The sequence below is a fragment of the Motacilla alba genome, chromosome 2, assembly GCF_015832195.1.
Source record: "Motacilla alba alba isolate MOTALB_02 chromosome 2, Motacilla_alba_V1.0_pri, whole genome shotgun sequence".
Taxonomy (NCBI): domain Eukaryota; kingdom Metazoa; phylum Chordata; class Aves; order Passeriformes; family Motacillidae; genus Motacilla; species Motacilla alba.
In genome coordinates this window covers 33,852,632-33,879,040 of record NC_052017.1, presented here as the reverse complement: position 1 = coordinate 33,879,040, position 26,409 = coordinate 33,852,632, and the positions used below count along the sequence as shown (strand labels likewise).

At 43.0% G+C, this 26,409-nt stretch overlaps 1 protein-coding gene across 1 annotated transcript in view; it reads left to right on the top strand.

Moving 5' to 3' along the window:
* Window positions 1–4,402: 4,402 nt before the first annotated feature.
* The window catches only part of JAZF1 (JAZF zinc finger 1), a 188,834-nt gene continuing 166,827 nt past the window's right edge, over window positions 4,403–26,409 (top strand). Inside the window, exon 1 of the mRNA XM_038129259.1 lies at window positions 4,403–5,012. Coding sequence (XP_037985187.1) covers window positions 4,898–5,012 — 115 coding nt within the window. The 5' untranslated portion in view covers window positions 4,403–4,897. The remainder of the gene's footprint in view (window positions 5,013–26,409) is intronic.

Here is a 26,409-nt window from a genome sequence, read left to right as displayed (position 1 = left end):
TACAGCAGTTGATTACCACAATTAAACTGCTAAGTTATTGGTTAAAATTGTTTATTAGAAAGAGCAGCAGTCAAAAGGCATTGAAAAGGGTTTAAGAGCCATACTATTCAAGGAGATGAGGGGTCCAAGAAAATAAAACATCAGTTTAAGGTAGAGCTGAATCAAAATTACTCTAAACATGTTCCTTACTTTATAAAATAGACTTAAAGTGAGGCACAAAGATATTAAGTTAGTGAAGAAAGTATGCAGTCCTAACACACATATTTAAAAGCAGGTAATAAGATGATCTAGAAATCTACACAGTTAATCAGGCCTCAGCCTTGTATAGGAGGTCTGAGTAGCAGCACATCCTTCTCACATGCAGTCCTGCTCTCAGATGTGCCTAAGAGTCTGCCCAAGATGGAATGATAGTTAAACTAAGGGTCTTAGGGGGTCTTCAAAATAACTTCTTCAAAAACAAAACAGGATCCTATCAGCTGTTTGAGCTTTTTCTCATCTCCATTTATATGAAGTATCTTTTGCAGTAGCTATTAACACCTCTGAAATGGATCTACCCAGCAGTTAGCTCTGGCTTGATAGATCACTTGGACCTAATTTCCATTTATTTCTCCCACAGAACAAAATGACAGGGCAGCTTCTGAGCACTTTGGCAGTTTGTCATATGGATACAGCAGTTCTCTATCCTAATAAAGCCTGAATAAGAAAATGCCCATACAATCATAAAATGGTTTGAGTTGGAAGGCCCTAAAGATCTTCCTCTGAAATAGGCAAGGACACCTTCCACTAGACCTGGTTGCTCAAAGCCCCATCCAACATGATCTTGAACACTTCCAGAGATGGGGCATCCCAACAACTTCCCTGGGCAACCTGTGCCAGTGTCTTACCACATTCAGAGTAAAGAATTCCTTTCTAATACCTAATCTAAACCTACCCTCTTCAGTTTAAAGCCACCATTCCTTGTCCTATTGCTGCATGCACTTCTCAAAAGCCCTTCCCCAACCTTCATATAGGCCCCTTTAAGGCACTGAAAGGTGTTCCCAAAGCCTTCTCTTCTCCAGGCTGCACTGCCCCAACTTCCAGCTTAACTTCATAGGAGAAGTGTTCCAGCCCTCTGACAATCTTTGTGGCCTTCTTGTGCACTTGTTCCAACAGGTCCACATCCTTCTTATGTTGGGTATTCCAGAGCTGGATGCAGTCCTCTGGGCGAGGACTCAGGAGAGCAGAGTAGAGAGGGGGAATCAGCCCGTGGGGATTCCACGCAGGATGCAGCCCAGGGCACGTTTGTCTTTCTGGGATGAAGCGCACATTGCCAGGTCATGTCAGACTTCTCATCCACCAACACTCTCAGGTCCTTATCTGCAGGGCTGTTTGCAATCCAAGCTCTGCCCAGACTGTATCTGTGCCTGGCATCTCCCTGATCCAAATGCAGAACCTTGCACTTGGCCTTGCTGAACTTCCTCAGGAATGCACAGGCCCTCCTCTCAAGCCTGTCAAGGTCCCTCTAGCCAGTGAACTTTCCCTCCAGTGTGTTGTTGGCAAACTTGCTGAAGGTGCCCTCAATCCCACTGCCCTTGTTGCCAACAAAGATGTCAGACGATGTTCCAAGATGTTGGAACTGGCACGTTCCAACACTGATCCATGACAAACAACACCGTTCACACTGTGATCATTCATAATAAAGAGCTTCAAAACAAACTGCATCAGATAAACTACTGATAAGAAGTTTGGTAAAATTATCCTACCTCCCAGGTATTAGAGAAAAAAAACAACAAATACATGAGGAAGAGCGGCTGTTCTTTGTACAAGCACCACCTATTACCAGGACATCATGTATTTTGTCTGTAATACACAGATGGTAACATGATAACAACAGTGAATCAGGGATGGCAAGAGTTATTTTTGGGGGCATTCTTCACTGTGTCTGTTCATGCCTGTCTGTCATGAGCCTGGACATCAAAACCAGGGGCAGAAACTCCTTTATTGTGTAGGGGAGAAATCCCTTCCACCGCTGTGGAATAACAGGGAGAGTGTTCAAAGTTTTTAAATCATAGGAAACAACGTATGAAGTAGTTTAACTGCTTTAACTTCTACTGAATCCATCAAAGTTGAATATATGCAAAAACAGGCCCTATGGAATAGGAGTAATTTCATCAAAAGATAATTAATGGAATCCCTATGGGACACCAGTAACTCCTGGCTTTTCAGCTCCTCTTGGCTGCTGCAAGAGTTAAGCTCTCTCTCTACCTCAAAGGGTCACAAGAATCCTGAGAGTTTGGCAAACAATTAATGAAAAGAGACCTGCAGCTAACTGGACAAGTTCACACATCAGAAAGCAATCATTACATTGTATGTTACTAGCAGGTGGTTAACCATAATGTTTATTACTTGTCAGCTACAAACATACTTTGATTTCTTTGTAGGTGACCAGTGTCTTTGTTAATAGCTGTTAAAAGATTTTGATAACAACACAATATCCATCCAGTTTTGTTTCGTAACAGACTAATCACATATCTGTTGACCTTGGTAGATTAGCCACATGAAATTCTTATATTTAATACTCATTCTGATTAATCTTGATTTACTGCCTTAGAAAATTTCTATTTGAATTATGCTAGTAAATGACACCAAGACAATGTTTACTGGTACATTTAAAAGGCCTACGTGTTTGATTCTACAGTTAGTCTCTAAACCTGCAATTTATTGGGGAGGATGCTTATCTTCCCTTTTCATTCCTCTTCCACACTCATTATTTGTTTGTTTCTGTCTTGGTTAAAAGGACACTACCACAAACCTGATTTTGTGGTATTATTCATGACAGCAGCTTGTGTGGCATGAGTTTCCAGAATGATCATCTTAGATAGGAACAACTCCTCCTTCACTAAGTCAACACACAGTGAGCAAGTTCCTTTGGTAATACCAAAAAGACAGTAGAGAAATTAGAAAAACAGTAAAATGTGAAGTAGCTAGGCTTGAAACAGGTGGACTGAATGACAGATGTGCCTCTGTACTATTCAAAAGAATTATTAATTTCCATGAAGTGCCTCAAAGCAGCAGTTTTCCAGCCTTCTAAACTATACATTGACCACATTGAACCTTGAAAACATACTGTGGATTATCATGTGTCCATGCTACTATTCTTTTTTGAAGTGTAATAGTTCTATGTTTCAGCATCTCATGGCCATGAAAACTCTATTTGCAAACTCCACCTTGGGTGGAGTGTTGAAGTAAGAGAAGGCTTCTTTCCACATGGTATTTTTCTGGAAAGGCTTTGTCTTTGCTTTCTTTGCTTTGATGCAAACTAAAATGAGTGGGTTTATACATCCAGAAAAATACAAGTGGACGAGGGCAAAACATCAGAAAAATATTAAAGTGAACACATAAGAAAATGACTAAAATAAACTGTATGCTAAAGCTTGTTTTCTCAACACAAATGATGGGTTCTCTGATATAAAGGATACCAGGAACTAGTTCCAAGAGTTTTCATCCTTTAGGGAAATAGGCAAACACCCATTTTTTTCATTCACTAACAATTCTACTGCAGTTTCAGGAATTGCTGTTCTTTGGCTCCCACAGCAACGCTGGGAACATCCTTACCTGCAATACAGGTAACAAGATATGCAAGGGCTAAGGCTTATTCTTGTGCACATGCTTGATTTTACAGAGATAACAGCTTGGGACTGTAATCTGTCAGCAGGATCGGTGGAACCACTTGTGTCCATACAATTCAGAGTCTCATGCAGATTCTGAGGCTTTTTTTAGCCCATTTTTTTGCTCAAAACTATTAACAATGTTGTAGAATCTTGTAATTATAGAAAAAAAGATTAATATAAAACAGAAGAGGGGGTAGGGGGGAAGGAGAGCCTTCCTGACAAGCGATCTTTTTTTTTTTTTTTCTTTTAATTTTAAATAAAGCTGTCTGCGAATTTGAGCCTAGGGAGACCTTCATTAAAATCAATTAATCAGTCAGCCTCTCTGCTGAATAACTTTCTGGAGACAAAGTCAAAATAGGATTTGGGAGCGATGTGTGTGCGACTCCTGCTTAACTTTTCCCCCGAGGGCCGCAGTCTCACACCCCTGACCCGCCTCAGCGGGAGGCGAGGACGGAAAGGATCTGACACGGGGATCTGTGACCGGCAGCTCCGGGGGCAAGGGGACCGTAGCCCACCCGGCGCCGGGGGGACCGCGGTACCTCGAGCAGGTGCCCGGGGCCTGCGGCTCGTCGCCGAGCAGGTGAAGGCTGTGGCCGGCGGCCTCGGCCCCCCTTGGGGAAGGAGCGACCGCCCATCAGTTTAGCGACCTCGGCGAGGGCTGGTTGCTCCCCGCCCCGGGAGGGTGGAGGTGACGGCCGCGTTAGGAGCCAACTCCCGGCGGCTGGGTGAGCCCTCCGGGGCGGGCGCCACCTTCCCGGCCCCAGCAGCTACCCCGGAGCATCTCCCCTCGCCCCGCCGGCCGCAGGAGCAGACCCCAGCCCCGCCGCTGTCTCCGAGAGGCTGAGAGGGAAAGTTCTCCCCGCTCTCCAGCCCCACGCGGGGCCGGACGAGGCGACGCGGTGTCCCCCGGCGGCGGAGGGCGGCGCGGGTGCCCTGCTCCTCCCGCCGCCGGCGGCCGCCGCCGGGGCAGCACAGCTGTTACAGAGCCGCGCTGGTCCCTCCTCCCAGCTGCGGCTGCCTCATCTCCCCCCACCCAGCCCGTCCCTCCCCTCCGCCGCTCCCGACGCTGCTGCTGCTGCTGCCGCTGCCGCCGCCGCCACCTCCTCCTCCTCCCCACCCCCACCCTCTCTCTCGCTCCCCATCTCTCTCTCTCTCCGTCCCGTTCCCCCCCTGCCCCCGCCTCTCCCCGCCCTGCCGCCGCCGGCCCTGGCAGAGCAGGCACCGCAGGGGGATCTCGATGTAACACCATGACAGGCATCGCCGCCGCCTCCTTCTTCTCCAACGCCTGCAGGTTCGGGGGCTGCGGGCTCCACTTCCCAACCCTGGCAGAGCTCATCGAGCACATCGAGGACAACCACATCGGTGAGTGCCCGCGGGGCCGCGGCTGGGGCAGGGCAGGGCGGGCGGGGTGCGCGGGGGCCGCGTGTGCGGCGGCGGCGCGGGGCGGGGTGGGGGGCACAAGGTGCAACGGGAGCCGGGGCGCGGCGGCCGCCGGGGGAGGAGGGTCGGCGGGCGTGGAGTGGCAGGAGCGGGTCCTGCGGGCGACGTGGAGCGCTCCTCGGGGAGGCGGCGGCGTGCGGCGCGGCGGCATGGGTGGGTGCGGGGGAGGCGTGCAGCCCGCCGGCCCTGGCGAGGGGGAGTTAGTTTGCATTGGCAGGAGGGAGCGCAGGAGCCCGGAGGAGGAGGCGGCGGTGGAGGAGGAGGGAGGAGGACAGGCACAGCACGCCGCCTGCTGCTTCCGCCCCGGCGCTGGCTGTCAGGGCTCTGGGGAGGGAGGGAGCCGCCGCCGCGGCAGCCATTCCGCTTCCTCCTCCTCCTCCTCCTCCTCCTCCTCCTCCTCCCGCCGCCGCCACTGCGTCCTGTCAGCGCTGTTGCTAGGTGTGGCGGGGAGCACGGGTCGCGCTCCGGCCGCCGCAGCGCGGGAGGAGCCTCTCGGCGGAGGCACCGGCGTGCAGGAGCCCAGGGCCGGCGGCGCGGTGGGCGTGGAGGGAGCGCCCGGCGGCGGGGCCGGCGCAGCCCCCGGGGCCGGGCGGGCGGGAGAAGAAGGCGGCCGCGCCGGGTGGGACCCGCCGCCCCGATCCGCAGAGCCCAGGCCCGGCCGCGCCGGAGCATCACCTGCGGGCTCCCCCCGCAGCCGCCGCCCCGCGCTCCCCTCCGCCGCCCGTCCCGCCAGGGCCGCGGGGGCGGGGACGCGGCGGGGCGATGACTCGTCAGTGCCTTCCCGGCGCGGGCGCCTCATGGGCGGCGGGCGGGAGCGTGCGCAAGGGCGCCGGGGCCGCCCCTCGGCGGCGCGGGCGGCGCCCAGGGGAGGAGGGGGCGGCGCGGCTCCCGGCCGGCCGCGGGCGCCAACTTTCCCTCTCCCCTCTCCGGCGGGACCGGCCTGCCCGCGCCCGGCCGGGCCTCAGGCGTGCTGGAGCGCAGCGTCTGCCGGCAAAAGCATCTCGTCCGCAGCCGGGCGCGGCACTGCCGCCTCCCCGCACCTTCCCGCCTCGGCAGGTGTGCTGCCTTGGCTGCTGCGCTGCTTGCTTCCCATCTGCGTCTTCCCGACTTTCGTTTTTTGTTAGTGAAATACAGAGCTTAAACTATCAAAAAACGACGTACTTCTACGATGCACACTAAGTTTCAAAACTAGAAGAAAAAAATACAGAAGTTTTAAGTACCTAGGGACTAAGTGTTTCACTAGAAGTATGAAGAAATAGTGCTGCTACAAAACGATGAAGCGAGCATGCATTTCAGTTTATTGAAGTTTTAATGAGCCTGCCTGAATACCTGAAAAAAATCACTGAAGCTTAAATTGCGAGTGTAACGTTACATTAATGTAGCGTTATAGGTCAGCAAGATGAAAGGTGTGGTTCTCATAATTATCACGATGCCTACTATGAGGTTACAAAACCACATACCGCAAAACTGTGTAATTTATGACTCGACATGGTGCAGGTACACCATTGTGATATTGTGGGGCTGTTTTAATCTCAGACTCTTAGCTTTTCCTGTACCGTGCATCGCATTACACCAGAAAAGGTTACGGGAAGTAGTTCCTCAAAATGAAAGTTCATAAGTCATCTTACGCGTCCCTTGAGTGGATTATCAGCCCTTAGGTGCCACAGCCCACAGGGTGTCAGAGAAGATACAGCCCTGCCCGCGTGGTCTGTTTCTGTTTGAGTCCTGATCAGCAGTTGTGAGACTTCTTTGCACAGAAGGGAACTTTATATTGAAATACCGTAATTTTAAATAATTACATATTTAGTGCCATAGCCAGTATTCATTAATGTAACCTTTTCTCAAAGTTAGAGTGTTATTGATTGAGCACGCCCACATTTAATAGAGTGTCATTTGCCAGGGCTTCCAGGACACGCATCTGAGGCTCTGCACGTGGTGTCACAGAAGCAGCTGATTTGAGTACAAACTGCTGGGGTATGACATCAGGTTGCTCATGCTTCATTTTTAATGTTTCACCTCTGCATGGCAGAGGATTGAACTTCACCTGCTTGTGAATACAAGATGTGGCAATGTTATGTTACCTGTATGAGACACTGGGAGAATCAGTAGGGAGTTGAACCAGTGACACCGAAGTTCTTATGTGAAGGTTCAGCTCTGTGGTTTGGTGTGTGCAAGGAACTCCTGCCACAGCCTAAAGGACGATAATCTATGAAAACTTGCCAGATAAGTGCTCAGCCACAAGGTGATTAACCTTTCCTGAAGGCAACTGGGAAATAAAGGACTAATTGTCTGAATAGGAGTTTATGTTGGAATTACTTTTTCAGGAAGATGATGCAAACAGTGTCCAGCTTTTGCCATTATACAGGCCTAGAAATGTGTGCTGAAATGTATTGCTATAAAAACTGACCGTATTTTTTGGCATATGGAGTGAAGAGTAACATGCCATGTAAAAATAGATTGCTTTGGACGTTCAGCATGTGCTGCAGGAATAAAGAAAACTTGAGTTGTATTGCATTATTAGTTTAAACCGAAGTGGGTGATTGTTGGGCAGACGGTGTTTCAGCACAGATAACAAACTTGGTGCTGCAAACAGCTGTGTGTGGGGAGGTGTATGTGGCACAGGCTCTAGGTGGTCTGGCTGCTGCTGTGCTGCTGCTCTGCCACATCTCACCGGATGGGTTAATGGTTCACATCATCAGTGGAGCACTGGTAGGAATGTGGTTGTTTCACAGAGCTGTACTGTGTATCTGAAAAGTGGGAGCAAACACTTAATCAAGGGATTTTTTTTTTTTTTGGTCAGCCTTCGGAAAAAAACTCAGCTTAGCATAAGGAAATAGGAAAAGAGACAATGGGAAGAAAATGGTGCACAGGAGTTCTCACCTGAACATGAAGAAGTACTTCTCTGTCATGTGGGAGCCTACTCACTGGAACAAGTTGCCCAGAGTGATAGTGGAGTCTCTCTCACTGGAAATACTCAAGAACCATCTGGATGCAATCCTGTGCCATGTGCTCTAGGATGACCCCGCTTAAGATGACCCACTGTGGTCCCTTCCAGCCTTACTGGTTCTGTCATTCTGTGAAACACTGTTGTGGCATTCTGGAGTCATTTCTGAGCAACTCTGCAGCTGCTTTCTTTGCTTATAAAAGTAATGAATAATCATATTTTAATGAAATAATTCCGTGTACAGTGGTGTAGTTTGGGGTTTTTTCTACCTACATCTTAGTGACCAAGTAAGAAGATACTGGTTGCTTGAAAAAATATCAGTGCATAGAGGGAGAGTTGTGGCCATTGGATGAACTCCAAGGTGGTGCTGGGTGTGCATCAATACATAGCATCTTTTTGGGTTTTGCATTTATAGATCAAAGACTTGTGAAGAATTTGGCTCACTTGGAAGCACTGCTTTGGGATCTATCAGAAGGCCGGCCAGGCCCTACTAGTGTCCTCTGCAGTGAGACTCTGTTTTGCAGTCCATAGCAATACTACTAAACAGTGTATTCACATTTTCTGTGGCTCACAGCTGGAAATGGATGTTGATTTAAAACTGCTGATTTATAAATGCTTCTCTGTCAGCTTTTTCTACGAGCGCGTTGTCCAAGCAACCTGAAGTGCTGTTACCTTCTCTGCGAGTGTGCCGAGAAGGGGGGCTTTTGCCCTGCCTTGCTAGGCTGTCTCCCTGCCTCTCAGTTTTGTCTGCTCTGACCTCTTGCAGGTAGTTTGGTTGACTTTTCTGACATCTCTAGTCCATGAGAAAAAGGCCAAATTTACTACAATTAGCCAGATTCAGACTGTCAAATGGAATGGACTCAACTTCCCTGAGTAATGTCAAGAGAAGAGCAAAAAGACCCCCAAACTCACCAATTTTGAGCTGCCAAATACTCAGCTGTGACAACATGGCAAACTTTATTGTATTTCTGCAGTCCCGGCAGTGTCTTCAGCTATGATGTTGGGACCAGCACAACTGCTTCCAGAGAGTGTTTCTGAAAATATACTTTAGTCTTCTGGGGAGTTTTGAGCTGTTCATAGAATTTCCCCCAATTTGTTTCTCCCTCAATCTATCTGCAGTTGAGCTGCACTCTTTAGAGTGGAGTCAGGTAGCATCTTAGTGGCTAAGACGAAGTTTACTCTGGTGCTGAAGGACCGATATTTAAACTGAATCTCATAATCAGATTTTGACAACATTTATTTATTTTAATTTTTGCATGGAATTTGTAGTAAAATACTTTAAAATCAGGCGAGGTTGCTGTTTGTATGAGGCACTGTGTGGTCACTTGGTTCATGGTAAGTGCTGACATGGTGTATGTACCTGTGTAGCTCTTTGGCTGATAGGAGTAATCCTGCTTCTCCTGAGGCTCATCAAGCATTGAGGAAATAGATGTAAATGAAATGAGTGTCCAAACATGTGGTGGTGGGCTGGAAGAGGTGAAAGAGTGGATAGAAAGAGATACAAAACATAAATCTGAAGACACTCTTACCTATAAGCAGAGTTTGATAATTGTATTTCACTGAAACTACTAGAATTTGAAGGGAGGGAAAAAAAGACCATCTGCAAAAAAAGGTGATCAGCTGTTGCTGAACATTTCATTATAGCTTTGCAATAAGTCCCAGCGCCCAACAGCTTTCGGTGGAGTACTTTGATAGTATTGCTGTTGGAACTGGGAGCTTTTCATCAAGCTTGACTGATTCCCGAATACTAGGATGGGTCCTGCAACAGAACAGTACTTGCTGTGGGAGCAGAGGCAGCTGCTTTTGTAAGTGGTAGGATTAGCAGGAAAAATAAAATTTCCTCCATAAAAGAATAATTGCAGAAGACAGACCAAAACCTTGCATATAAAATATTACCCATCTGGAAAGTTCAGGTTGTATGGAAGGAGAAAAAGTCTTAGGAATTTCCATCTTTGGTGGTAGCTTTGACATCTGCCTTCAGTGACTTCGGTTCTTAATATTATGCAGTCAAGGGGCCAGATTCCCCAGTAAAGAGCTCAGGTAGTTGGATAAGCCATTGGCTGAATGCAAGTTGCTTTCTTAAAGTTGTTGCTTTCAATATTTTCTCAGGTATGCTAATAACAGTGTGGTGTCCTCACCTTGACAGATGTTGGATGATGCACTGGCTATGAGCGCATGCTGAAATGTCATTTGGTGTTGCTAAAATATGGGCTTTGCTCCCCACTGCCGTGTTGCCCAGACTTGGATGAAGCGCAGTCTGACAGAGGTGGCAGCTTCTATATTGGAGCTGACCGCATGTTGTGTCAAACAAGCATAAGAAGATGCAACTGTTGTATGTTGCTAAAGATGAGGATGAGGGGCTACACACCAGCATCTATGCAAGGCTTGGAAAACCTGAGTCTGTATGACAGGTTGTGTTCACTTAAAGCTGAGCTCTTCACAAGAGTGTGAACGTAGTTTAAGTGGCTGCCATCATGTAACTTTCTCTTAGCATTTGCTCGATGTGTAATTTAACATTTGGAGTTGAGGCTGACTGTTTTGAAAAGGTGGTACATCTTAACCTCAGGCTTTTTACAGCAGGAGTGCTGTGGCAGGTAGGTACATGGAGTGCTCTCATCAGCATCTGGAAATCAGAGGACAGACCCATACTTACATGCCAGTCATGTGCATGAATGTGTGTCCTTGCAAATAAGCAAACAAATATGTGCATTTGGCTCAGCAGGAGTACTAATTATTTTTCAGGAAAAGCAGTTTATGGCTTTTTTAGCATTTAGCTAAAGTTCATCCTCTGCACAGTACTTCTGTAACTGTAGTTCTTGTTTTTTATTTAAAATGCATTTCACAGCAAAGTGGAAGGATCTGTTTTCCAATGATGTTGGTTATTTGCTTTGCAAGTTGATATTGTGAGGAAGGCCCTTCCAACTCAGGAAGGTGTTTCTATCAAATAAAGTCTTTTTTTGACTAAAAGATCTAATCAGCACTGTTTTCTCTCATATGTTACCTTGAGCAGAGCAACACATGTAATCTTGTGCAGAGCAGGTTTTTGGATAACTTTGCCTTTACAAGTATGGCTTCTTTTACTCTTTGGGTTTGAATATAGATTGTAATAAAATGTAAATGTGACTCTTAAAAAACAAGTTCTAGAATATATTATTTGTGTGGAGGAAAATGAAATTGCCATTAAAATTTGACTAAAACATAATTTTTCATACTTCTGTGACATTAAATTTTTTCTTGCTCTGAGGTTACCAAGTATATGGAGGATAAGATATAAAGTGTTTGATGGTGTAAAGCCTGAGTCATATATTTTCTGGGAATATGCTGCAAACTGATTTTTATGATTGAAGGTCTCCCATAAAACCGGTAGGGATCTTTCCTTTTTCCTCTCCTTACTGGAGTGGCACTGGGTGAAGCCCATTGCAGTGCTGTATCCGTATGACTGGTAGGGATTGTTCTTCTTGTATGTCAGCAGGCCTACAAAAGAGCTGGAAAAATGAAAACCTGAAGAAACATCAGGTAACTTGTAGCGGTGGCATTACACTTCACTTGTATAGGACATATTTACCTTTGTGGCGAAATTTATAGTGATTATCATGTCTGCACTTCAGGCTTTGAGAGGATGTTTTCATAGCTAATCTCCCCACTTCTTATGAGAGCTGTAAAATAATCATGTGTCTGACAGTCAAATTATCTTTTTTTCACTTCATCATTTCTTGAGGAATATGAAATTGTATTAAAAAATAATGATAGTATAGTAAAAAATAATTTGAGGAAGAGGTGATGCCAGAAGATGAAGAAACATCTGTTCAATCTGAGCCAGCCTTACCTACCATTCCTTCCTCTTCTAGAATATAATGCAAATGTAAACAAGTATCAGAAATATTTTGTGTCAAGCTGCAGAATACTTTAATGCAGAAGAAGGAAATGCTACAGGCCTGCTTCTTGCAGTGTACATTTTATAGTGCTCCTGAATCTGCTACTTCTTCTTTATTTGTAATTATTTTTCTTGAATAAGCTGTTTTTCACTGAGAATTAATTTTATTTATCTCTAGTAAGCACCAGTTACTCAAAATTTGGATGATAACCATCTAAGAAAATAGCTGCTCTGTACACTTGAGAAAGGCAGAGACAAAGATTTTAGTGTTAATTTGAAATGGCGACAATTGGAGAATTGATTTGATAAATCAGCTGTGTTTAACAATAAAGGGTCCTTGGTTTTAAAGGACTGTCTCAGTGAATAACTTCACATTAAAAATTAAACAACTAATTCCTGTTACCTAGTGTCCAATTCTATCTTGAGACTTTTAGAAATGCTTTGGGAGAGTACATATGGTTTATTATGCTTTAGTTAGGAGATGATGGACCAGTATTCAGAGCTGTGGAATAGAAGAAATATTCCAGTCTATGGTTTAATGATTTTTTTCTTGGCTAATAATATTTGTGTTTCCTGAATTCTTACAAGGCCCCTTCTTAACTTTGTGCTGTGATAAACAAGGGGAATGGATTTTTTCATCAGAGGTGGTGATGACACTGCACTTGTTGTGTCTCTCCTAAGTGCACAGGATGGACTATATTACTACTGTGCAGTTTCATTTTAAACACTGTAATTCATTAAAGACTGAACTGACTTAAATACAGGTGTTAGTTGTATCTTTTTAATGTTCCCTTTTGTGTTACAAAGGATGGAGTAGACACAGAGGAAATTTACCAGTTTAAGGGAGAAATTGAATGGGGTTTTGAAGCCAAGATGGTCAATTCTTTATGGACAAAGAGATTAGAACTTGATTGTGGATGAATTTTGAAACATCTCTTCTGATTTTGAGAAAGATTTCACTGTGTGCTAATAAAGGCCATGTTGTTTATTAAGATTTTTTTTTTTGTGAAAAGCTGATCAATTCCATTTTGAAATACTGGCATTGCTGAAACTAGTCCAACAAAATATTTTTATAGTTTTACAGAATATTTGGACACTTCTGAGATACCTGCCCCAAGTACTTTTTAAAGCTTGACTAAGCTACAAATGTCTCAGTTCCTTATGGAAATTAATTTTTCCCATTGTATTTTGACAGATAATAAATACTCTGTGAATGAAATTTGAACCTCTAAATACCCCAGTATGAAGAGGAAAGGTATATCACCTGTTTCTCCAGCAGTGTGTAGTGTAGTCACTATCTTATTTTTTGAGAATTATCCCAATAGAAGGCATAATCCAAAAACAGGGAGATGGTACATTTAGGATGCAAGAGATCCAGTTTCACTGCCGTGAGACTCATGAATGTTAACTCAGCCCCTTAGGGGCATTCAGCGTCGAAAACAATGCTATTTAATTATTTCAGTCATTTATTGTGATGTAATCCTGCTGTGTACGTTCATCAGAGTGTGTGCATCAGTGCTGTGGAAGTGACCTCTAAATTCATTTAAAAGCTTCATGTAGACTTCAGATGTTTGCCTGCTGGCAGGTGAAAGCAGCATACCAGATTACTGAAGCCTACCCTTGGTTCCTTTGTCTTCAGATCAAAGAACTGACATTGATACAAGTAAATATGATGACAAACTTTTAGGGAAGCCCTTGAAGTTTACCTGGTTTTGTAGCAATATTTTGGAGAGGTGTTACAGCTTCTATGACTTGCTGTGAAGTTGAGGAAAGTCTGCTACCTGATGGGTATACTGGATTAACTGGGTGATGTGAGAGTTGTTAAGATCTCAGTTTTGATGCAAAAAATAACAGTGAATCATGCACATAATCATCTCTATTTCAGTTTGGGACCAGGGAGCTTTTCTGTTTATCCTGTTAAGCTCTGGGGCATATCTGCAGAGGATTCCTCTTTCTCCTGAGGAACCAAGTTTTCATTGTCTGAACTTTTTTATTTTTCCTTTTGCATAGAGTAGATGATGGAGAAAGATGCGTGAAAAAAAACCATTAAGGAAAACCCCAAATAACTGCTTTTTCCCATAAATTGTTTTGGGCCATATTGCAAGAGCTTCCTGCTCACTTAATAAGTATGTTAATGTGAAGAAGATGGATTTGTGGAAGGGGAGTGAAAAATTTCCACAGCAGTGGCAGCACAGAAAGGGGGAGAGGCTCAGAAGTATGCTGCACTGTATGCCCAGGCTGAGGGTTATTCATCAAATGCAGAGTGCCTTGGATGTGGCAGCATGGACCAGGCAGCTGACGGTAACAAATTCACTAAAAATTGCTTGTAACTATCGTGATATTTGGAGGAAAAAGGAAAGCTTAAACGAGTTTAAATCCATGGTTGCAGATCCTTCCAGGAAGGAACTAGGAAGACAGTGATCCTTACTGTTGTTATAAGTGCTCTATGCTCCATGAGGCAAGGTAGTGGGGCGGTGAGTGAGGAGGGAGGGAAGATAATGTTACATAGAGTTTTTTTGTATGTACTTTCATATTGCAGCACTTCTCTAGGGAGTCTTCTTTTTCCTGGGCTGATTGTGAGCACTTGCTGTACTTGAGAGAGGCTTTCTGGTTGTGCTGTAGGACTCTTTGCACACAGTCGTAGCATTGGTAATAACTGTGTTTTCTCTGCATCTTAGAAAATCTCAGAAATTGATTAAATACTCTCTTCTAGATGAGAAGTGCTGACACTATAGCTATATCAGTCCTCATGTTTTATCTTCAGCAGCCATTCTTGACAGGGCTTCCAGACTTTGGTCTCTGTCTTAGGAGAGCTATCTAGAGATGTAACTACCTGTGCCTATTGCTCTCATTTCATGTATCCAGAATAAGCCCTTTTTTCCGGGCAGTTTTTTTTTGCCGGGAGGTGATTGTGAAGAGCCTGCCATCAGAACAAAGCAAATACTTCATCTTTGCTGACAGGTACAATGGGTCAGTTACTCAGGGCTCTCTTTAGAGCAGATTGAGTGGGGAGATAGTCTGTGTTGCATACTGTGAGCTGGGACATAGTTATATGCCAGGGAGTTTTAGTGGCTTGCTCAACCTGCTTCCAGAGCCAGGGTAAATACCAAGAGGTTGTTCAGGTATGGAACAATAGCTGAATGCACAGGATGGGGAAAAAGAATTTGTTGCTGCTACTTTTTGTGGATATTTTTGGTTGCACTCTTGTATTTTAATATTAAGTGGTTGGATTTTAATGAAATCTAAAAAAAATGCATTTGAGCAGCCTTTACCTCAAGAATTTTACTTCTGCAGCCATTTTCATAACTCTGAGTTAGAAATCATTGGGAAAGAGATGGGCAAGAGGTTCTATATCTGCTCTTGCTATATCTGAATTGTGTATATGACCTCAAATGTGTTTCAAATATAATAAATATTACATGCATTTATAAACTTAATGAATGTTATGAGATCCATTGGATTAATTGATAGCTGCATTTTTTTTCTCAGTGGTGACCTGACTTCTTCCTTTGTTTCTTTTTCAAATAGGAAGTGTAGTTCCTGTAGCATTGTCACCCTACTTCTACTTGATCCCACTGAACTCGGAAATGTAGTGGGTGCCCAGTTAGTGAACCCTTCTGTTCCTGCTAATGGCACAGTGTTCCAGCCACAGGATTGCTAACTACCACCAAACATTCTGGAAATGAGGGAATGCCTTTTCTCTGACCCTGCCTATATGGGAGCCATAACATCTGCATTTGGAAACCAAATCCCTTTGCTCTGCCCCACAAAGCACAACCCCTTAATAATGGAAAGGATTGGAGTTTTGCCTACAGTGGTGTAAGTGGCTACTAAAAACACTTGATACCTCATGAATTCAAGATTGAGCCCAAACACACAGTTTTGCAATTGCTTGTTCTGTAGTAGCAGGTGTGCATACATATTGAAAGCCTGTTAGTATTTGCTCATAATCTCTATGGTGTTGTGTGACTAGAACCATAGCGCAGAATTGAGTATACTAGAAAGTATTGTCAGCTTGCGTGGTGTTATAATTTAAAATTTATTATGCGCTCATTGTATGCCATTAGACTTGCTACATCAATAATTAGGAACAATTCATGCTGATCTTTCTGCATGTAATTTAAAAATATTAATTGTAATTGAAGACCAGGTTATTGTTTCTTTCAGGAGCCTGCAGAGCTGCAGGTAGTTGGGAGAAGAAGAGAGAACTGAAGAGAGGAGGTTGGGAAGAGCCCACATACTAGTTCCATTTTTGGAAATTGATACAAGATAGTAAATTGCAGAGGTAGGAATTAAAACCCCAAACCTTCCAGTATATGCACTTTGGGAAGAGACTTGTAAGGGATTGTTCATCCTTTCATGATTGAAAAAACCACATACAAATCCAGGGTTGGAGTTAATTTTTTTCTTGTCTGTGTTAACCTGTGGAGCAAAGTTGGACCTTACACTTTCTTCTGTTCTATACTACTATTCACCCCCTCTCATCACTTGACACTTCTGCTTACCTGCCAAGCTCTGACTGGTGGTTTAAGGAAAGGGATTTTAAATCCTACATGGAGGAAACACTGCCGTGTTTAGCTTTTGATAAGGAGTTATGCTCAGTGGAGCATTCTGCTGTACATACACACAGATCCCAGACTGTGGTCCTTGGTGCCCCAAAGTTGTTTAGCCTTTGCACAGAAGTACCCATCTAGAAAAGTGTTACATGTGCATTCTGTGGTAGAGTTGGTGGGTACCTGATTTAGGTTTTGTAGGGAAGTCAGAAATTGCCTACTCTTCTGTTACTGCTTAAAAAACCCAAAGTTTAAAAGTCTCCATCCGTTGTCTGTGCTCACCTGCTGCTCACCTTCCTGACGACTGTTCGTTCTGTTCTCTTCTCCTGTTGCTCCACAGGTGAGTGGTTGATTGGAGCCTTTCTCACGGCTGCTGCTTTTCTCTCCTGCAATCACTGAACCGCTTCGTCCTGTGAAGTCTCAAAGCCTTCTTTTCTTTTGAATACTGATTGTTCTAATTTATTTATTTTTGGTGCTCTGTAGAACAGGTGTAGCTTAGGAACAGGACACTGAACATAGGCATAATAGGATATAATGTACTTTTGTTGTTCAGGCCTCTGTATTAACCGGATAAATACAGAAGCTGCCTGAGAAAATAAAGAAGCAGAGTATAGCAAAGAGTAAAGATGAAAAGGTCTGGAATTGAAGCAAGGGAGAAAAGGAGTTTGTGAAAAACAAATGAGTCTGCTTTCTAAAATGAAATCTTGGTTGGGGTTTTTGAATCTCATAAGCTGGACAGTTACCTACCTGAAAAGAAACTGTGTTTTTTCTTGCTGGGCAGATGCATGTCTAATTCTGAAGCAGGTATACAGGCTACTCTTTTTCTCCTTACTCACTTTGAGGTTGAATGCTTGGGGCTGTTCAGGCAGTCTGCTTGAGGCATGTACTTGATGAGATTCAGAGCTCTTACTGGATGTTTTAAGTATCCTTAGTTCATTGCCTACAAAGTCGTTATCTAATTTCTCCTGGAAACCTTTCTTGTTTATATTACTAAATACATCCTGATATTAGATAAATTCTGTGGGTTATTGTAGCTGCCTTTTCAAGCTACCTCAGTACCTCTTTTGAATTTTCCTCCTTGCAGATGACCTGTCACACTGCTGATTTTTAACTCATGTTGTATAGATCATGTTCCTTAAGAGCTACATGAATGATCTAGATGTAGATAACTTCCCTCTATATTTTCATTTTGAAGCAGAGCTTTACATATCTGAAAGCTGAATTCTTTTGCTTAGCTTTCCTGCTCAGGATACTGAGCACTGAATGCTTAGTCCAAAAGCATGGTTCTGTTACTGAATGTGTGTGCTGAAACACTTCTAGTAAGTAAGCAATCTCCTTCTCAGGTATGTCATATCCTCTTCCTGTTCTTCCAGGAATACTGTAGCGGTTTTTTTTTTGGTTTTTTTTTTAAGCTCAGTTCTAAAGCCATCCTTTTTGGAGTCCTAGGATTTGTTAAATTATGGGCTGGTAGCCCATCCTTCCTAAACAAACATTTTTTGTTGCTATTGTAGCAGAATTGACTTTTTGCCTTTTTTTTTTCTCTTTTCATTTATTTTTCCTGCTGTTTCTCTTACCAGTGATTGCACAGTACACTTTTATTGGCAAGATCATAAAGGTCTTCCTTTTTGGGTACAGTTCAGTTGCTTTCTACCTTGTTGTGGGTACATAGCTTAGTAGAACAGACTTGTTAATGACAGCTTGTTTGGGAGTCTGTTTATGTGGACTTTCTCTGATTTCCTCATTGTGACTCCACTGAAGCTTTCCACCTTTGAACCTCTGGTGTTAAGCAGTCAAACATCTTTGCATGGTGGTGGTTTTTAGATGCTGATGATAAGCATTCAGGAAAGCAAATCTATTGTTTTGAGTTTGCTCTGTTGTTTTTCCCTTGACATTTTATGAAGAGCAGAATATAAGCATTAAGACCATTGCCAGAAGGTTTCACGCTTGAATTTGGGTAGATGCAAACCTGATTTGGATTCCTTTCCAAGACAGACTTTTATTTCCCAAGTATCTGAGACAGCCCCCATTTGAAAACACATTGAACTGTTCTGTGTTACACATTTTGAGCCCCGCAGTGTCTTAGACTGTGGCAGAGGAGCTGCTTTCTCTCTGTGTCCTTGCAGTGCAGTGGAGTAACGTATGTTGTTGATTACTAGGAAGATAAAGCCGAAATCTCGCAGTCCTCCTGTCTCTTTGCTCTCTCTTAGTTGGTGTGGTATCATCGTGTGCTAGGATGAGGAAAAGGATTCTTACAAACAAAAGAGCTACTGAGTAATCGTGTCCTAAGCAATACAGGTTTATGTGGGCAGAACATACTTCGAGTTGAGCATATATCCCTGCACGTTTCATGAAACACAGCTTGCCCATGTGATGCCTCATGCTGAGACATCATATGGGCATGAGAGAGCAACTGATGCTGAGACACCAGCACGGTTTGGTGCCTCTGGTTGTGTCGATGATTGCAGGGCTGTCCATCCCTAAGCAAAGCGCAACTGTTACATTGCTCTGTTTGTAACACTCTCATGTGTCTGTAGATACACAGTTTTCTTTACTTTGGGAGGGGAAAACCAGTGATATGGGGGATGACAACATTTATTCTAGTTTTGCATAATCATCATAAATACTTTTGTAGAGAGGCTGATATTTAGGAAGTGCTGACCTCTTCACCTTCTGAAAACTGGTGGTCTGTTGTGGTGTCTCGTTTTGGTGCTATGTGCTTTTTATAATTGACATTTATGGTTTAGTAAAACAAAACTGATCCATGGTTCTAATGTGTAGTACTTTTGCAGACTAAACTGAGTCTGGCAGCTCTTCCCACCCAATGGCCTGAAGAAAGAGAAGATGTGGTAGCAAGAGGTAGGTCTGAGTGGAGGCAGCTCCATCCTCCCTTCTTGGATGCTGTTTCTGGAGATGACACAGAGCTGTTTCTGCTCTGGAAAATGTGATTAAGAACGTGCATACCTTGTGATTTGTTGGACTTGTTAATGTAGTAGGAACTTGGGTTACAGAAGATGTAATTTTGTTTCTGATGCTTAGGATATGTTGTAAGGATGTTACCTTATGAGAATGGATTGAATTACACTTTTGCTGTCTTGTGCAGGTGCAGAGTTCAGCAGCTATCTTTGGAGGAGAGCAGATCAGCGTCAGTATGTTTGCCTGCCACAAAAATGTAATAAAAATGACATATGCTGCAAAGTGCATTTTTGTCAATTGCATTCAAGTGCTCAGATAATCACACTGATGGTCCCAGTTAAAGGAGTTAGATAAGCAGCACGCTGGTATTTTGTGGTATTTAACATTCAGTCTTGAATTTGAGAGTCAGTTGTGGACATTTCCTGAGAAGCAGCAAGTTTCTACATGTTTTGTGATCTGCAAGTCTCATGCTGAGTGTGTATATGTGGTTGGGGCTGATTCTTATCAGTTCAAGTTTTGAGGTAGCAGCATATACAGAGGTCCTCTGATGCAAGGTACAGACTTTCAAATAAATACAGTCTTTTCCTGGTGATGTAAACTTGTGGTGTCAGTTTAACCATGCTATTTTGAACTGGTTATAGGATAATGAAAACAGTGTTCCGTGTTTCCTGTGGGTTACTGGCACTGCACTCCATATTTAGCTGTGAATACAAGGTTTCGGGATTAAGTTTTCTTTTTCATCATATATATGCAGTGTTCCTGAAGAAGTAAAGGTGCCAAATATGAGCTCTAAAAATCACCAGTGCCTTACAACTAGATAGAGATTTCTGTGTTGTTTCCAACTTCTATAACTTCTCTGCATCCAGTTTTAAAAATAGTTGAGCTGGATTGAGGATTAGGAGTCCTGTGTTTTTATTTTCTATTTCTGACTGCTTTCTCTGACTGTAAGTGAACAGATAAAGCATTGTCTCTGAAAGGTAGCCAACACTTTTCTGTCTATATATGGACCACAGAAGAAATTAATTGGTTTATTGAATACAGTGTAGAAGTGGAATTTACATGTTTTTGTCTCTAGGTAACTGTGAACCAGCATTATTTGTGCAGATTCTGTTTAGTGGGGTAAGGGAGAGGCTTTTTGCAGAGCAGATTGGAATAAAATCCAAAATATTTGTATCTATACAGTCCTAATGGGTCTGAGGTTATGTAAGGTCTGTTACTTGTTCTGCCATCTAATTTCTTCCTTTATGGCTATTTCGTTTTGGTGTAACAGATCTGGAACTTCTAGCTTCAGCAGTGATACTGTAAAAGAGAAGATAAGAAAATGTCAACTCTATGTGATGGTGTTTGGGCTGTAGAAGAAAAGGTTTTTTGTTTTCGTTTTTTTTTTTTTTAAATCTCAGCCAGCTTTCCCTTTTTTACAGAATTTACAGAATCTTTCTACGGATCCTAAAACTGGTGAAAATACTATTTCTGAGTTTTTCTGCATCTGTCCATGTCAGTGTAGAAGTGAAAACATTGTTCTAGTTATTGGTCTGATTCATGAGCATTCACCTTGGCTTAGTTGGGAGGAGGAAGAGAATACATTATTGTGAAAGAAAATGTTTGAGCTCCTCAGTAATAAAGTAAACATAGCTTGCACTTAAGCAGGAAGAGTGTTGGTGGATAACAATGGTAGAATTACAGTTTAATTGGTTGACTGTAATAATAAGCATTAGTGTTTGGCAATGTGTTATTTCCATTTAGAAATGCAAGGATTAGATGGCTCAGCAAACAATGGAGCAGAGGTGAAACCAGTCCTGGGCTAGTGGCAGGGCTGGATCTTCTCCTCCGTACAGGAATTGTTGCGAGATGCCAGGGAGGTGTGTGGGCAGGAAAGATTTGTGTGTGTAATTTGCAGCTCTCAGAAGCAAAACCTTTGGATGATCCGTGACACTTTTGGATGGAACACGAATGATTTCTCTGCTGCAGAGATTCCACTGAGGATATCAAGAGATCTAGGCTCATAAATAAGTCTATACATAAACCCAAGCATATACACGTATGAAGGATGTTTATAGTTCCTTTGTCTGCATGTAAATATGTGACATGTAAATAAATATTTTGGTTTTGGTTTGGGTGAGAGACTGAAGTGCAATTTCCTGTTCAAAGAGGCATGACCACAGAATTCAAGAATCGATTTACTCTACAGAGACTAGCTAAATACCTTCCATTTCTGATAGCCTTTTTGGTTTTTTTTTCTTTTTTTATTAACAGATAAAATAACTATACTCTTGACATTATTTTCTAGAATTCAAATCATGCTGCTTAGGCTTCGCTAACTGTCTCAGGTTGATAACTATCACCTTTGTTCTGAAGGAGAAAGTCTTAAATGGTCCAAATATGTGGGCAGGTGAGGAGAGCCATAGATATTTATCCCAGCAGCCATGTATTTTAACTTCTAAGCTTTGTGTTGTGTCTGTGGGCTTTAATTTCAGAGCAGTGTCTGTGAGACCATTTCTGACTTTATTATCTTTATTAGTTGCTCTGTTTATTTCTTGGTGTCCTTTTCCGTTTCATGTTCTTGTATTTCTTTAGTTTTGATTTTCTCCTTTCTTTTTAAATTTGCCTATTCCAAAGTTTATCTGGTTAGAGCTTTTGATGTGGCAAACATTGAACAACTTTACTATGCATCATCCAGCTACAGTAGAACTTGATGACTCTCTTACACATTCTTAATTGTAGCTCCGTGGATTTGGCAGTAAATCATTGACTTTTTGGCACTGATAACCAGAAGCTGCTCTAATATAGCATTAGTAATACTTGAACCTGGCTTGAAAAAAAGTAATTTAAAAAGTCATGTCTTGAAGAAGGTGGAGATGAGGAGAGAGAAGTGACAGCACACCAGTTCTGTGAAGACCAGAAGAATATTGTATGTAGAGAGTAAAACTCCTGAGACTGTCAGAGTAGTAGGAGTTTGCTGACGGCAGGTATGCACAGCTTCAACGGAGATGATGGCTTCTCAGGGAAGTGCAGAAATGGCTGTGAGTTAGAGGTCAGCAAAAGTAAACTGCCTCTCTGTCTCATTAAGTGATAGGATTTGGGTTCCATTATGTGTGCTTGGACCAGTCCTCTGTGCCAAAAATAACCCTAGGAATGCAAGCGAGAGATGGACACCCCAAATGGGTACCAAGGCATGTTCCTGAGTCTCTAATAAGAGTCTGAAGAGTACTTTATCTCTTTTTTTAATGATCTGGGATTATATTTAACTTGGAGTAACAAAAAGGTGGTGCTGCCAGGTTGTCTTTGCCTAAAGAGAAAAACTGCAAGTAGAATTGATGAATAAAACATAAGTAGTGGTGGGGCTGAGATTGTAGAAAAAGTCCTATTTCCTGCAGTTAGCAAGCCTGCTTCCTCTCTTCTATTTTGTTTTTAATTTCCATGCCTCATGTATTCTTCAGTTCTTTATAAACTTCAAGAACTGAGCTAAATGGAGTCTTTGATGCTGGGGTAGAGGATTACATTTGCTAGTAAGAACAGATTAGCTTGTTCTCTTAAAACAGAGTTGTCTTAAAAGATGTGAAGAGGGCTTTAAACTAAAGCTGATGGGGGAGGGGGACTTCCATCCATCCTACTCCTACCAATTTGATGCCAGTGCCAGCAAGAGGTGCCCGGAGCCTGAAGATGGATTGCAGTTCAGCAGGAGCTCCTGAAGGGTAGCACAAAGGAATTGTAACCATTCCGGGCAGCAAGCTGGCTTCATTGTGTTGACACACTGGAAGGAGGGGATGGCATTCAGAGTGACCTTGACAGGCAGGCCTGTGCAAACCTCGTGAAGTTCAAGAAGGTCAGGTGCAAGGTCCTGCAGATGAGTCAGGGCAATCCGAAGCACAAATACAGCCTGGGCAGAGAATGGACTGACACTAACCCTGCAGAGAAGTACTGGGGGTGTGGTTGGAGGAGAAGCACAACATGACCCAGCAATGTGCACTTGAGCCCAGGGAAAGCCAAATGTGTCCTGAGCTGCAACAAAAGCAGCGTGACCAGCCAAGCTCTGCTCTGCTCTGCTCTGGTGGCACCCCACCTGGAGAAATGCATTCAGCTCTCAGGTCCCCAACTCAAGAAGGATATGGACCTGCTGGATTGGGTCCAGAGGAAGCCATGAAGATGACAAGAGGGCTGGAGCGCCGCTTGTATGAATACACTTTCACAGTTGTTGGGGTTGTTCAGCCTGGAGAAGAGAGGGCTCCGGAAGGCCTTACAGCACCTTCCATTACTAAAGAGGGCCCCTAACAAGGCTAGAGAGGGACTTCTGGCAAGGGTGTGTAGTGATAAGATAAGGGGTAATGGCTTTAAACTGAAAGAGGGTAGATTTAGATTAGATATTAGGGAGAAATTCTTTACGTGGAGGGTGATGAGGCACTGGAACAAGTTTTCCAGAGTTGAGGATGCCCCATCCCTGGAAGTGTTCAGGGCCAGGGTGGATGGGGCTTTGAGCAACATGATCTAGTGGAAGGCATCCCTGCTCATAGTGGGACACCTAGATGGTCTTTAAGGTCCCTTCCAACCCAAACCATTCTATGATTCCTGAATGAATTGCTTTTTCACCCAGAAAGAAGTGTCAAGTTGAGTTGTCGAATTTGCTAAAGATCAAAGTGGGCACTGGTTAGCAGGTTGTCCCTTAATTATTGTAATTTTCCTCATCCTTGTACTCTTGTAGTGTGCTTATACTTATGCACACTAAGATAAATACAGGATAAGCCTTTGCCTTTCTTAGATGGGGTAGCTGGAAAAGAGTGAATTTGTAGTATTTGGTTAATTGAAGTAGGCTTGCTGAAGCTACTTAGTCTGAAATCAGATATTTTATCTTATGCTCATAAAAGAAGCCATGGCAGAAATCACAGGCATGGATCTACTGTAGTTTCTCTTTCTGTAAATGAAACCTTATTGTGGTCTGTCTGAAGGCCACCAGGTAGAGTTAGGTAATGTCATGAGGACTACTCATGAGTATTTACTTTAAGTTTGGTTCTTCCCAACCCCACGTATTCCCAGCCTTTTGTTGAGAGCATGGATAGTGAGTCTCTGAGGTTGTCTCAGTCGTGTGGCAGGACAATGCCTCTGTATCACCATTCTGTTCCTGAGCAGCACATACAGTCAGACCTGTGTGGGATTAATTAATTTTTTTTTCTTGTCTTAAATCTAGAGAGGTTTGCCTGCAAGATGAAGAAGCTGATATGATCTCCTATTAAGAATACAAAGTGTTTAAAAAGTAATTTTCTGTGATGTTTCCAAATCTTATTCATATGCCTGACTAAATCTGAGCTACTTGTTCTTCTCATCTTTCTTTTTATAGTTTTCCTCTTTCCTGTTTCAGCATCGAGTTTACCATGGTTTTTGCACTTCTGTGCTACTAATGAAACTCAAGGAGGAACCTTTAACTTCACCTGCTCTGGTCTTCAAGGGTGTGATGAGTGGTATTAAAACCTTTCTTAATTTAACTTTGACATCTGTCATTGTTGTAAGTACACTGAATTTAATTCTCCCACTTAGCATATGTGATAGGCAGTTACTTGTACAGCTATGGACTTCAAGCATTTTATTCAGAATAAATTTTTGGAGTTTTTTTTCCCTGTAAAAGTAGTGCCATTGGTTAATTTAGGGTCTTTTAATTTTTCCAGAGTATGGGGATCTTAGTGTATCATGAAGTGTGAATAAGTGTACTCTTAATTTTTAGGCGTGTCCATTGGACCTCACCTAAGGCCAAACAATTCCTTTGAGAATTTCTATGAGACTATTCCTTTCTCTTACAGTCTCTGTACAGAACTAAAGACTGCTAGTTGATTCCTTGTCTGCATTCAATTAATTTTAGCTGGTTTTTAAGTTTCAGTTGTTTAGAATCTTTGTCTCTGGAACTTTATTGGCAGTGATAGCCCATATGGTATAGAAAACCAGAAAACTTCTTGTGCACAACTTGCCTTTGTTTTGTTTACATAGTTTTGTTCCGTAGCAAATGTTTCTCATGTTAATGAGCCTTTTCTCCAGGAACTTGTATGCTGCATGAGAGTAATTTATATTAGTTCCCAACTACAAATGTCTTGCTGGTTCAACAACTACTGCTTCATCTCTTTCAGTCACTGTCATGGTTATGAGCTCCCAACCTCTTATGTCAGGGTTCTGAGGGGAGAGCCCAGTTAGGAAATGATCTTTCAACAAACAGCTGTCCTATCACATGCCCAGGTGGTATTTTTAATGGTAAAGTATTAAATCAATGATGTAGGTATTTCAGATTTATTTTTTAGGGTTCCAGCTAGAATCATGATTTGTAAAAATGGGATTATTATCCATCTTGTCCAAGACACATCAAAGACTATTTTCCTGTATGTTTAATTATAGTAACATATGGTCAAATAAAGTTACTTTTTTAATGCAGCAGATTCTTGGAACTCAGTGTAACTGACCTTTGCTTCCAGACTGTAAAAGTCACTTGAAAGAATGTATTAATAAGGAGAGAACAGTATTAATTTTCATGTGTGTATACTAAAAGGCACTAAAAGTGCCTCTGAAAAGTTTCCAAACAAAAATAAAATAGTTTCTCAAGATTTTCCCAGAAGTCTGCATCTCCTTGTTTCTCCTATCAGAAGCTGTATTTGAATGGAGCAGCAAATGTGCAGCATGAGGGTGAAGGATCAGTGAGGTAAGATGTAGAGCTCCTGCTGCTTTAGGTTTCACTGAAGAAAACCAGCTCTTATGTCATCAGAATGCATCTCCAGACATGAGCTCTGCCTTTAAAACTGGACTCTGTTTCAAACACAAGTTTGAACCTTGTCTACACGTAAAAAATTTAAGCAGTGGGGTAGCAGGCAGGAGTTCGCATGGGAAGATGAAATATTCCTGCCTGTATCTTCCTGCCTGGGTTTCTCTCCCTTCCTACCTTAGTCCAAGTCCAAAACTCACTTTCAGTTCTGTACCAAAACCATAGTTTTGAGATTAGACTGGCTTTTTGAGACGGGTATGATTTGTGCTTGATATGGATGTAAACATTTTACTGATTATGCCTTC